Here is a 14017-nt window from a genome sequence, read left to right as displayed (position 1 = left end):
TTGCATAAGGATTTCCGCATGAAGTTGCTACAGAAAGGACGATTAGCATGAATCAACAATCCTCAAGAATCACATCCTTCCCTTTAGTACAAACTGGTCAAACCTGTACAAAACGAATTGGAAGACGTATGAGAAAATAGCCTTCTGGACCCAAGGCTTTAATGCCGTTGAAATGCTTTCGTAAACCTATACCTATTTCTGTCCCATCTATGAAGCTGAATAATCCGCACGCAATGGGAATAATGCACAATTTCCCACCTTCTGAGGTCCTGCCGAACTGACTCAAGCCTTTCGCATTGGAGCATCACGATTACGTAGACTGCGGCCGACCAATCAGCGCTCTCCCGCCTGTGCGCCGATACGCTCAAGACCTGCTGAGAAGTGACAAGACCTCATACTGCCAGATAACATCCACAACGTTAGGACACAACAGAAACCAAAGCAACAGCGGGAAAAAAGACGAGAAAAAGAAGGACAAATCTGCCGCGGTTTAACCAGGGATTGCCACAGGATCACTTTACACGTAGCGCCTCGCTCTTGATGATAAGCGTACGCGCAGGAGCCGTTCTCTGGCCCCTATAGAGGTTGCGCTTGGAAGTGTACGAAACTTTTTTTTTTTTTTTTTTTTTTGCTATTTTTTGCCTGTGACCTTTTGGAATCAGATTTATTAAACGCCGACCTCCCGTTATACCGTGGATCCTAAGGGCGAAAAAGGGAGGACCGGTGTAGTGTGGAATTCCTCCGCTTTCTTTTCTCTGCCGTTCTTTTTTTTATTTTGCTCTCGCTGCGTTAAACTCTGTTTTCCGGAGGAGCGCGTGCGTTCGAGAAGTTGAATTCGACGCAGGTGCTTCGGTCCCGAAGGGCATAATGGGATTGTTACTTTGACCCGCGATATCACGGTTCGTTCACATCCAGCAGCTTCGCTTTTAATTGTTTCGAGAGCCAAAGACTGTTCAGTAACACACCGCTGGAATTACAACCATGAACTTTGTTGTTTATTCGATACAGTTATTTTTCGCGGCTCTCCTTCATCTGTCTGCTGTAAAGGTAAGCGCTGTGCGATGTGCTGGGTTTGAAATCTTGTTTTATTATTATTATTCGTGTGTAAACGCAGGTCAGATTCAGCTGACGAGGACACAATGCACTTGCCTCAAGTTTCGCTGCTTAAAAGTTACTGCTTGAAATAATTAGCTATCGTTACTCCGAGCGGTTTCTATTGTGAGAAGCGCACGTAGGCTACGTAACGCAAATTAAACGATGGGTTTAGTTAATAAATGCGCATTACTATAAAGCCGACTGCGTGCTGTAACGGGAGTATACGTGTGTAAGGGAGGCAAAAAGCATCAGAATAGAACGAATACAGACACAACTGCATTTTATTAGTGCTCGCGATACTTCAAACATCGCCACCGGCCGCTCTGTCGACAAGAATAATTGCAAGATATTACCTGAACGCCTTCGTTTCTTTGTCTCCCGCCTAATTAATTCATTTGCTTGAATCGCGATACGGCAACGCGCGCATGTTTGATGTCGTGAAACAAACGTGCTTGTACGAGGTAAACCAGCGCGGTTTGTCTGTCGCTCGCTTCGCCGTTAACGCGCCAACCTCGGGTGCGGAGCGCGAATAAAATATCTGCTCGGACGCGAAGCAGATGGTGCGTGCGGCAAACCGGCGAGATTCTCACGCAACACCGAGAGCTGTTGCGCCAGTCCACGCCACCTGCGGTCCGCGACCAACCAGCGAGCGATCACGTCCTCCCTCTCCGGCGAGACTAATCTGTAGGCGGGAAAAAAAGAATCGTCTGAGTTGCAGGAGCGGAGTCATTGGCTCTCGCTGCCGCCTTCGGTGACAAATGAACTCCCTGGAATTCTGAAAGTGAAATTCCATCAAAAAAAATAAAATGCATTAGAAGAGATTGCGCACCCTGAAAAAAACTAAAACCGCTTCTGCACGCATTCAAACACCCTTACATGATTTTTAGAGCTCTTTGGTTTTTATGGGGCCGGGGCCCACTAGAGGGCCTCAGCAAACTTCAAGGGGGACCATTGGATAAATTCAGATTATTAAAAAAAATAAATAAAACGTGATTTAATGTAGTTACAATTGTAAAAGCGTACTTTGCGATTACATGACTGGGTCACAGTTAAGACACTAATATGTCTTCTATAAGGTACGAATAGCGCTATATACCCAGATTTAAATGGTACAGCGTGTGTAGCTTTTGAGGTTTAGTTTTTATATTTCCTCTAATAAACTGACATTGCTCTTTTATTTGTACCATCGACGTGATTTTACAGAAGGATGCATCTCGAAACAAATGCAATCATATGCAAGCTTAAAAAAAACACTCTTTCATTATTACAGCAAATATATTTAGCCTGTAATATTGACTGCTCTAAATATTTTCTTGGCCAATATTTTCTTGACTCAAAAAGGTTGAGAATGACTGCTCTGAACTCCTCTAAGAGTCCAAAATACTTGTATCAAGCTAAGCTATACTAATGCATGGAGTGAGTTAAGTGCTTTCGTTTGTGTGAAACCTAATGAAATTCTCCTTTTCGAGAGTTTCCCGAGCATTACTATTGTTTTCTTCCAGCGGTGTACGACGTAGGTCAGATTTAACTTGCTTCAGGTGTTCTGTGACTTCCACTTACGCTGTGATTATCACTTTTCCATCCTGACAGGCTGCCTACATACCCAAAGAAGGGATGAAGAGCAAAAACGAGGGTAAGTCTCTTTATATGTGCGGTGTTTGTACATGCTGAAGAGTGTATGATACGAAAAATGTTTTGGAAACGGGGCTGAGATTCCAGCACCACCTGGAGGATGTGTATATAATGGCATTGTCAAGGCAAAGTTTAAACGGTTTTATTCCGGTTCTGAGGCCTACGGTATAGCTCGCCCGATGCTATATGTGCAGTTTAATATCACTTATCACTTGCATAAATATTTGCTCGGACACTCAAGATTAGGAGTCAGGGTATATTTCCCACCCTCATTAGGATCGTCAACGTGAATAATTTATTCTACCCGCGAGCGACCTTGTGTGGAGTCATTGACCATGGCTGTGTTTGTTTATTAACAAAGATCGCATGATTTATTCCTGATTTGTCCTCAAGGTCACAATTATTTGTTAGCGGTGGACCTGGTTGTTTGTATAGAGTCCCTGTTACGTTTCTGGGGGAACGCGTATTGTTGTTTTTACGTCATTCCCAATCTGCTTCCATTCATAACCGCTTTGCCACCACGTAGAGCTCCCATTCTAGACTCTTAATGAACATATTGGATCTTGGTTAGTAGTCGGTTTATATTTGCTCTTTGCACTTTGCTAAATAAAGATATGAGATGCAAACACGATGGCCATAAACGAAGAAGTGCCATGATAGGGCACTGGGTGAAATGTGGCTGCCACCGCCAACTGATTACTGGTGACGTTATCACGAATACAGTCGTGTTTGGTTTTCTTGCACGGCTCTGGGGCACTGACAAGATTCATGGGTGGCAGGGAGCGTCACTCAGGGTGGGCTTCTCGTGGAGGTCAGGTGTCTGCAGTGAAGCCCGGCGCCACACTGCCTGAGGTCACGCTTTTCCCTGGCAGTCTGCGGGTCATGAGGCGCTGGGGTCAGATTGAATGATGGGAAGCCAGTTTAGGGAGGTGTACGAACCGGGGTGGACGGTCAAGTGGGGCACATGTGCCTCAACATGCGCGACATGCCTTTTTTTGCCCACTTGGTCCCCAGCGAGCAGAACAGGCGCGTGTGAGGTGTTATGCCGTGGATGTGAAATGTTGAAATGGAAACGATTTAGTCAGATTTTATTCCAAACCTTTAAGCTGTTATCGCGTGAAAGGAGAAGAATCTTCACGCCGCTCTTTTCACAGTCGCCATGACTGCTGGATTAAAAAAGTAAAGTTTCATATTAAAGAATAAATGCATAATCGAGTACTTAACATGTAGTTTATACGTTAATTAACACATCAAAATATGTGTACTTCTTTAAAGGATTAATAAAACAATGATTTAAAAATATATATTTCCAAGTTGTGACACCATTACAAGTGCACCTTTATTTACATTAATATTCTATCTAAACGTACATTAAAAAGTACTGTTAATATTTCTACACTACAAGTGCACGTTCAATACGGTTAAGTGGACTCGTTTTTCACAAGGGACAAGACTTCTGATAGACATAGCTTTTATGACAGCTTTCGTCATTATGACCTGTCCTTAGATGGAGAAGAGCTGCAAGAAGAAGATACTTCAAAAATTCTCTTTTTGCGTTTCCCAGACAAAAAAGTATACAGGTTAGGAATGGCATGACTAATGAGAGAGCTTCGAGTGAACTGTACCTTTAATCTGACGACAAAAAACGAAAAGAAGACATCAGTAAACTCTCACTTTGCTTCCTCTTTAGTGATTCCCTTCATGGATGTGTACAAAAAGAGTGCGTGTAAGACGCGAGAGATGCTGGTAGACATCATTCAGGAGTATCCCGACCAGATCGAGCACACCTACATCCCGTCCTGCGTGGTTCTCATGCGCTGCGCAGGCTGCTGCAACGACGAGGCCCTCGAGTGTGTCCCTACAGAGACCCGCAACGTCACCATGGAGGTGAGACCGGTTCAATCCAGCGCATTCTGTCCTTCACCCTGCTTCCTGCTTGCCCAACATTGGGACAGTGAGGCGGTGTTAACTGGCTTGTCAGCTATGTTGTTTACCTCTGGATTATGCAGCTGAGGCCTGGTCTTGTCATTATTTTCGACGGTGTATAAACTGAAATAAAAATGACAAAGTATTGCTTTTTTTGTATATTCCTGTAGGTACTGAGAGTCAAACAACGTGTATCGCAGCATAATTTTCAACTGAGTTTCACAGAACACACCAAGTGTGAATGCAGGTACGAGATTATAAACGCATCTTCGAGAAATAGTTATTTCCAAGATGTCCACTGTTTGTCCTCTTCGCACAAAACCATCAATAATTCAATGCACATGAATGTGTTTATTGGCATCTATGGTTCCATTGAGAGCCTTTAATATCCACGAAAACTTTTCATTGGACAAAATCATCTTTATAGTAGATGAATAAATAGTTTTTTAGGTAAAAAAAGAACTGTTTACTGAAAGGTTCTTTGAAGGTACCAAAAAAGGTCCTTTGACGTGAAAATCCCCTAACTAAACCATTATTTTAAAGTGACAGTAAATACATTTTTAGTGAATTGTAAAGTGAATTAAACCTCTTTTTGCGTCTTTTTTTTAGGCAAAAGGTAGAAGTCAAATCAAAGAAAGAAAAGTAAGTTGAGTTTTATTTCTATATTATTATTTTCTATGTCAAGCTTCTGGTTGATTTTAAGATAACATGTCTTTCTGAAATGGTCACTTCTTCCATTTTTCAACTTGGTGACATTGTGGGATTTGGTTAAGGTTCATTTGTTGACGGTGTGGACGGCTAAAGACACACGGCTAAAAATTGCGATGACTGGGTCGATTGAATGGCGATGAGAAGCAGCCAGCTGGACGCTACGTTAGCAGTTAGCACAGTTAGCACTTAGCACTGAGACTATTAGCAGTAGAGCTCAAGCGATGCAGTATATTTCCAGCTGCACTCTTGGACTGACCAGTCAAACTGAGAGCATAACATACTTTTAGGAATGCGTTCCAGTTGGAGTAGTTGTTCATACTTGATCAGTCAGTTGGTCAGTGTTTATATTATGCACATGACTCACAGTAAGTGCAGCTACAGCGGTCTTTAAAGTCTGTATGTGAGTGGAGCGAATGCCGGCCGAGACGATGTGGGTGAGAAACGAAAGTGTGCATATCTTTATCACTGCCAAATTCACGCTGCTTGCTTTGTCATAACCGGCGCATCCCCTTTGCTCATTGTTCGGTGTTTCACAAGAACTTTGCCGTCGTGTGAGAGCACTCTAAATGAACTCAGATGTCCACAGCGCCAGCACAGTTCCCTTTGTAAACACACAGCGCTGCGAGTTTACTTTATATTCGTTTAAATGCAATTCCGAATATAAAGTTCCAGGAAATCCAGCTCAAAGCCGTCTGGACGTATATGAAAAAAGAAAGAAAGAAAATAAATCTTATTGTTTTATTTTAGCTGGAAAAAAATAGAACTAATAATAGACACAGACAAAAAAAAAGCAGAAATTTTACTAGTATAATAAAAAAACGCAAAATACATTTTATTACCAAAAATGCTAAAACCCTGTTTCATCTTCATCGCTCCCTCTACTGGATCAGTATCGCCACTGAGTACTAAAAGTTCACAACTATAAAGAAATGAAATACAACATATCGAATGTAACGAAAGCACGGTATTATTCACTGTAATGCTCAGTTGTTTGCTAACTTTGTGAGAAATCATTACATCGGCCGGTTTACCACCGCAGCACACCTCGACACACCCTCAACCCCGTTTACCCACAACAAAGCTAATAAAGTGAAACACTCGGCTGTTCTCACACCCATACGGTGAAATCAGCTTCCACTAAATGATACAACAGCCGAATCCCTCCTAATCCTCAGGCGCAAACTCGAGACTCGCCGCTTTCAACGGGACTTATCTGTGACAAAACCTGCTTTTCTTTGTATTTGCGTCTTTTTATGGCTGGTGCTTCTCTATTTCTGGCAGATAACCATTCTTGATTTAATGCTTCCTATCCGATGAACACGGCAGTATCATAATTATGCAAGTCACCTGTTCAAATTCTGAATATGTGGCCTCTAAAAAAATCACTTGCATGTGTTTGTTTTTGAAATATTTTTAGCAATTTTTTTAAAAAAATGCACAAAACATTCTCGGTATCTGTGGTAAAATGACTGTAGTGCACAGCTTTGATGATTTAAAAAAGTTTGTGAGTGGAATGTGAGAAAATGACAATTCAGTTCATTAGAGGCGATAATCACAATAAACCCACCAAATAATACATCTTCAAATGTGGAAAATCTAATTTTAGATAGTGTCTGCCAGGCCTCTCTGAGATTTTACAGCCCCATGATGCTTGTGCTAAAGCCTGGATTGCTCCGTATATATCTCCTAAGAGCTCTGACCTGCCGATAACGGACTCTTTTATAGGATTCTTTCCGTTTTTCTTTTGGGGCGATGCTCTGGCTCTTTATGGAGTCTGTGAAGACCACCCGCCGCTCTCCTCACACCGCAGTTGCTCAAAGTCTGACCCTTGCCTGCTTCCCCACACTAATCATAGTAACAAGTGTCTGTCGTTAACCCACTTTTATTTTTAGCCTTTTAAATAGTAGGTGATCCTGAGACGGAGGTCATTGTTGGTTACCTCGAGCTGTTTCACAAACCTCATTTAGTGCTATTTTGTCTTAAAGGGATAGCTCTTCTAAAACGAGGCTCACCCTCAACCTGTGAGAATTTCTTTCTTTCAATGAGCACAAAAGTGTATATATATATATATTTACCAAATTTTTCTGGTCCCTAATGACTTCCGTAGTCAAAGTGGACCAGTAACTGTTTGGCTAGCTTGCTTTATTCGAGTCAAAAATCTGATTTAATATCGATTAACCAATGCAATTAATAAACTTAAGCCAATAAATGCTCATTTTATGTGTCAGTGTACCTCTAGAAGCATCCGCAAAAATCAGCCAAAATCGGTTAGTCAAATGTCATTTCAAAAATGAGAAGTGAAGTGCTGATAAAAGCTCCTTTTGCTCTGATATTGCATCTAATTTAGGGTTGGTAGGTTCAGGTCAGGGAATGTTCCCGGTTTAATTGGATGAGCGGCGGCCGTGTGCGTTTCTGCACCTATAGGTTAATGCGAGCGTACAGAGATGGATGGGGTTAGCTGAGAGGGCTAAATGAAATCCGTTGGTCATGGGGCTAAGCGCCGGCTCTCTGCGTGTCGTCTCTCTCAGCACGTAGGCAGGCGCTCACGCGGGGGGCCGGGAGCCCGGCGGCTCTTGCTTCTGATTCACAAGCTCAAGTTCAGCTCCTTGTACTTCGATCCTTACCTCTAAGCTCCTCAAACATACACACACACACACACACACACACACTCAGTTCCTTCAGCTGCTTATTTGGACTGTAGAGTCTGCCGTTGATTCCTCACGAGGACTGTCCGCTGCGCCTCGCTTTAATTGAGAGATTTTAGTTGTCTTCACTAATACTAGAGGGACAGACATGAATAATGAATATGAATTTGACTTAAAATAGTAAATATGAAATAATAGGTAATAGCTTTCGCACCAATCACATTAAGATTTCTTAATGTCTTCTAAATGTTACGATTTCTTCATTCTTTTTGCTCAATATTGCTGCATTTATTTGATCAAAATATAGTAATATTGTGAAATCTATTTTCTATTGTAATTTATTTTCAAATGTAATCTACTTCTGTGATAAAAGCTGAGTTTTCAGCATTGCTTCTCTGGTCTTCAGTGCGACACGATCCTTCACTATCATCAATGTTGAAAGCTGTTCATATTTTTGTGGAAACCGTGATTTATTTGAAATATCGGAATATATAGTGAAAGATTCTAAACGTCTTAAAACAAAGCAAGTAAACTTGAATGGTATGCTTGAATATAAAAAAGTAGTATTTTTTTTTTATTTACTTGTTTCGCCTACCATTTTTCTTGGTATTTTTGACATCTCTAGTGCTGATTGATCTTTCTCAGCATGACTGTCCGCAGCTTCATTTAGATGTCCTTGCGTTATTTTCCTGTTTTGCAGAAAAGCCAGAGTGGGGAGGGTTAAAAGCCGAAAGAGAGCGAGAGAGGGAGATTCGGGCGATCTCAGCGCCTCGGCTCACCTGCGCTCAAGCAGTATTTTGCTCTCAGTCGTTGGCTTTATTTCAGGGCAGCTTGTTTGCTCTTTGTAATCTCACTTGTCCCGTTGGCTTTAAGCCCCAGTCTGCATTTATTTGTACTCTAATTCACACTGTTGGCCCACGGCCCGCAAAGAGGAAAGCAACCAAAGGTAAATAAACAGAGGTTGCATGGCTGTCTCTGTCATTATCGTACTAATGTGCGCCACAGCTGGGATGACGCCATGCCCATGTGATCCCTCACCTTTGATGTTTCTGAGAAAAGCAGTTGAATCTCTCTCCTGTAGATGGGCTTGTTTTTACTGCACTCAAACGACTGTGTTGTTTATCTAAAGTGCAATTGAAAATACGGTTTAAACTTTTGTTCGGTTAAGAAATAAAGAAACAATCAAAATACAATTGATTTTATTTATTTGATTAATTTCTGTGCGTAAAAGGAAAATACGATGCATATTTTAAAACAACGTCACTATCAAAATTAAGCTGCATTCCATATTACAGCTGCTTTTATTATATTGACCTACATTAAGTAACATTGGCTCACTCTTAAAGAAAATGCATTGATTAAATATCGTACAGTTTTAAACGTTTCACTTTTGTGTGAAGGTTTTTGTCTTTAGGAAAATATTCATAAACTCACCAAAATGTAAGGTTTAAACCAAACGTAAAAAACTAATACGTTTGCTGTTTGTTCGTTTTTTTTCAGCGCAGGTGCAATTAAACAATTAAACGTTTTAGAACAGATAATGTGTCTGTGAAACCGTTTCAAAGTTTGTGCTTCATTGTCAAGTTTCTGCAGCTGATCAAACCTCCTTGGCAGACGCCGCTTTTGCTTCGTACCGCTTTCGTCTGTGTATATGTGAATGTGTGTGCGCGAATGCACCTGTCTGTCTGTCTGTCTGTCTGTCTGTCCAATAACTGTTCCCGTCTGATTTCAGCGTTTCAGCTATTCACTCTCTCTCGTGTGCGCTCACTGACGGACGAATGAACGAACGAATCGCTATTCGCTCTCATCACACACAATCTGCCGCTAACGCTTCAAAACAAAGCAAAAAAGGTCCCATACTGGTGCGATGAACGGAGGTGGTGTGTGATGGCGAGGTGCATGAGTGTGTATGCGTGTCTTCAGCTCTCTGCCCAAATCACTAGTGCTTAGATGTCTCTCTGTCTCTCCCTTCTGCTTCCCTTGCAGCCACTGTGAGCCTTGCTCAGAGAGAAGAAAGCGCTTGTATGTGCAGGACCCCCTCACCTGTAAATGCTCCTGCAAATTCACACAATTGCAATGCAAGTCCAGACAACTTGAGTTAAACGAAAGAACTTGCAGGTTTGTTTATGAACTGCGCAACATGCATCTCCTCATCCAGTCCCATCTCAACATCTGTGCATGCATATAGAGCTTGTTGCATTTTCCCTTCTATACTGTATATGCATGGTGACGTAGAGCGTGCGTGTGTGTGTGTGTGTGTGTGTCTGGTGTACTGCAGTGAGAGACACCCGGTGCATAGTGACATCACGTTTTGGTGTTGAGCATAGAAACGCTTCATAGTGTACGTAAACTGAATTTGCTGTCAGCAAGCAACGTGATTTTGTGCTCTTTGAGTAAACCGGCAGGGATGCTGCATATGTGTGTGTGTGTTTGTGAAGTGCAACTTTTATGTTCGTAATAGGTCAGATTTTTATTTGGTGTTATTGATTTCGCCGTTACATAGACCCCTAATATGAGATCTCACTGAATTATATATGTGAATATAAAAGTGTGTCCATGCTGTTTGCTTCTCATCATCTGTCCCACTAATGTTAGCACACCTTATATGTTGTTCAAGTCTTATTGTAATGTTTTGTGGAGATACTCTGATCCCGTGGTCGTTCCACCCCGTGTTTTTTTTACCCCATCCGAAATCTCAACAACTGAACATTTTTACATAACCACTATACAAATAAACTATTTAGTGTGCACTTAGGTATGAAGTGCTCTTTATTTAGTGTTCAAAAAAAGATATAAAATTTTTAGAATTTATATAATTACTGCTAGATTAAGTAAAATAAACAAATGGACTTTCATGGCCGTTTCATAATATACTTAAGTACAGTTTAAAAAGTAATGACGAGTTGAAGTCTTAAATATAATTGTTTTATTTTTTTTTATTAAGTAACGCTTAATTATACTTTTAACGACTTGATTATACTTTTTTGATTATAATATTAACTACAGTGTCCTATTCAGAAGCTGTTACTTAAAGTTATTATATTTTAAATTATAATTACAGATTTATTTAAATACATGTTACACAGAAATCAACAAATTATATTAAATTATATTTTATTATTAAAATGCCTGATAGTACATTCAGTACACATTAATGATAAAACTACGTCTTAAGTCCTACTTAAGTGGGATCAGGAGAAAAAACCTTCAGCTAACTGCAATTTAAAAAAGAAACATGCAATTAAATGTCATATATATGAACAAAGTGGGAAAAGAGGCTTAACCCTGATTGGTTGGATCAGATCGATCAAGCACACAGGCTTTTCCTGACATACATTGACACAAGTTTCATGCATATCTCTAACAAGTCCATTGTTCTCTTTCAGATGTGAAAAGCCAAGATGATGATCGGCGTGCTGGGCAGGACAATGAATGAAGGAACCTTTTTTTTTCTTTTCTTTTTTTATTTTTTACGGCACAGCACTTTTTAAACCCGAGGATGCATTCCCTGGACGAACTGCAAACACGAACGAAAGGACTGAGAGAATGAAACGAGGGCAGGAGATACCATCCCGATGTAAATTTTTAAGATATTAATATATGAATATATAGAATATATATTATATATATTAAATGACAAAGACAATGTGTGTCGCTGCTATCACCTACAAGTAAACGAAGACGCTGCTTGGCGTGTGAATGGGATATATTTCGGTGTCACCGCACCTGGGCCTGCGATTGGACGGCTTCACCGGATCGGCCCGTTGTGGATTAATATTTAAAGACTCGGATCGAATGTCCAAGACTTCACCGAAAGGTGCAGCTTCCACGACGGCTTCCAATCTTTTACACGATCAGTTACAGACTGTCGAACAAAGAAGAGGAAGTGACATCGTAACGATTCTTTCCGGAACGTTGGGAACAGTGGGTCCAGGCACGGGATACGAATGCGGAACTATCTCTTTCTGTGATGTCACTCTCACTGGGGTGAAGTCTTAGTCGCCCTGTACTGACTAACAACCAATAGGACTTGGTGTGATAATACTAAAGGGATATTACATACTGTATATGTACATACGGAGCAACAGCGACGCGTAAATGTGACAAAATGCAAATCAATTCTGACATTCGCTAAGGAAAAGACTCGTTCCATTCACTGCATTAGAAAAAGATAACTCAGATAATCAGGTTGGTAACGTTTTCCAAAGAGAATATTGCACACGACTTTAGGAACTGTTTATTACCACACGATATATGTGTATACGTATCTAATATCCCTTTGCGTAGTTCACTACATCTAATTTATAATGTTAGAATATTGTTCAGTATTCTCTGTATTTAATTTGATCTATTTATATGCAGTGTTATTGTTGATATTGTTTTGATTGGTTTCCTGTCGACATTGTCACCAATCTGAAAAACTGTGGACGGCTTTGTAGAACGAAAGACAAAAGAGAAACAGACACTTCGACATTCCTGAAAGCGCCTTTTTTAGTTTATCGTAACGTTTTTTTTTTTCAGTTTGGTGGAGATACGAGGCCCGCGGACGAGGTTTTACGATCTAAAAACAAACATTCTCTTTGCGTGAAAGTGCCAGAAATGAGTTTTTCTTTGTTCGTTTGTTTGTTTGCCATGTACAGCCACATTTTCAGTATATTTTCACAGTAATATATTTATTGGTGCTGTTAAATATTAACATCCTTTTGTGTTTTTAGTATAACTATTAAACATATTTATTTTCAAATGATATTGTTTTTTATTAAAGCAAAAATGGATTTCTGTTTGGCGAGTGTGCTGTTTTTGCATTTCGCATTTCCAAAATGTTGGTATAAGAGAAATAAATTATACACGTGCGCTCACTCTATAGGACAAAGCAAGTGCAAATGACACCTTAAGTCAAGATATATAGCTATAAAGCAACAGCAGACGATGCTTGCTGTCACATATTCCATTAAATTAAGAAAAAGAAACGCTAGGGTAACATTTCACTTTCATTTCAGACATCGCAGATGAAAATACATGGAAAATCATCACAGTGTGTGCTCGCATCTTTTTGTTGTTGTTGTGAAGAACACACTCTCATGTCGTCCTGACCTTGTGCTGAAAGCTAGCGCTCTTTCCCATTTGAAAGTGGATGGTTATTTATGCCTCCAAGCTCCAAAAAGGACAAAAATGTCACACTGACTTCCAAAGCCGGGAGAAAATTAATAGAAACAAGAACATGATTTGAACATGATTTCCTGCGTTGAATACCAAACTACTGAATCAGACGTTGTTTTACAACAGCGCAAAAATGAAACTGAGAGTAAACTGAATCCAAAGGTTAATTATCCTTGTTAGATAAGATTTTAAGGAACAATTTACTTATGAAACATCCTCATTAAGGTAATAATATGATTACAGCATTTTATACACTCGCCGTGTGATCCTGATCAGGATTCAAAGCACTGCTTTATTTCCTTGACCTTTGGTTGTGTCTGATGAATGTGGGATTTTGACAGAGCTTTCTGCTTTTTGTATGAATTTTCCCAACCCTAAAAATAAAACGTTTTCCAGAATGTCAAAGCTTCTTTTCACCACACAATAAAAGTGCCAAAAGAACGTCAAGACACCATTAAAGTACGATACAAGTGGTCCATACAACTCGGAGCCCTCTGGAATTATATTTAAAAATTATAATTATTGTTTTTTTTTTTCTCTCGCAATTACAGTTCTCTTGCAACGACCTTATTCCCCCTTCAGAATGAAAAAAAATTATCAGACTTTTTAAACGTAATTGATAATTAACATCTAGCGATTCATAAATTATTTTTGAGTTTATATCTCACAATATTGAAAATGTTTGAATTGTTAGATACAAAGTCGTGATTATGAGAAAAATTTCTGAATTGTGTTTTTTTTCCTCAGACTTTCAGTAATTTTACCTCTTATTTACCCCTTATGAACGGACGCACCAGATCCGACCAGATTATGAGACCGTGCACCATGTTTACTGTTTAAACATCGAT

The 14017-nt window shown here is 40.1% G+C and overlaps 1 protein-coding gene across 6 annotated transcripts; it reads left to right on the top strand.

The window, feature by feature from the left end:
* The first annotated feature begins 219 nt into the window (after positions 1-219).
* Positions 220-13567, top strand: vegfaa (vascular endothelial growth factor Aa). Of its 6 annotated transcripts, none has more exons than XM_043260762.1 (7): positions 220-899; positions 2686-2728; positions 4418-4614; positions 4824-4900; positions 5263-5295; positions 9996-10127; positions 11396-13567. In XM_043260762.1, the coding sequence occupies exons 2-7, from the start codon at positions 2710-2712 to the stop codon at positions 11412-11414; spliced, it is 477 nt and encodes a 158-aa protein (XP_043116697.1). In that variant the 5' UTR covers positions 220-899; positions 2686-2709; the 3' UTR covers positions 11415-13567. The 6 variants fall into 6 exon arrangements, 4 of the variants coding, with proteins under 4 accessions (XP_043116697.1, XP_043116696.1, XP_043116695.1 ...); XR_006252797.1 differs by lacking the exon at positions 9996-10127 and adding an exon at positions 8710-8955 and having other exon boundaries at positions 317-1047; XR_006252796.1 differs by lacking the exon at positions 11396-13567 and adding an exon at positions 8710-8955 and having other exon boundaries at positions 318-1047; positions 9996-10132.
* The last annotated feature ends 450 nt before the right edge of the window (positions 13568-14017 follow it).

This window comes from Puntigrus tetrazona, chromosome 16 (assembly GCF_018831695.1).
Source record: "Puntigrus tetrazona isolate hp1 chromosome 16, ASM1883169v1, whole genome shotgun sequence".
NCBI lineage: Eukaryota > Metazoa > Chordata > Actinopteri > Cypriniformes > Cyprinidae > Puntigrus > Puntigrus tetrazona.
This window is presented reverse-complemented; position numbering and strand designations above follow the sequence as displayed.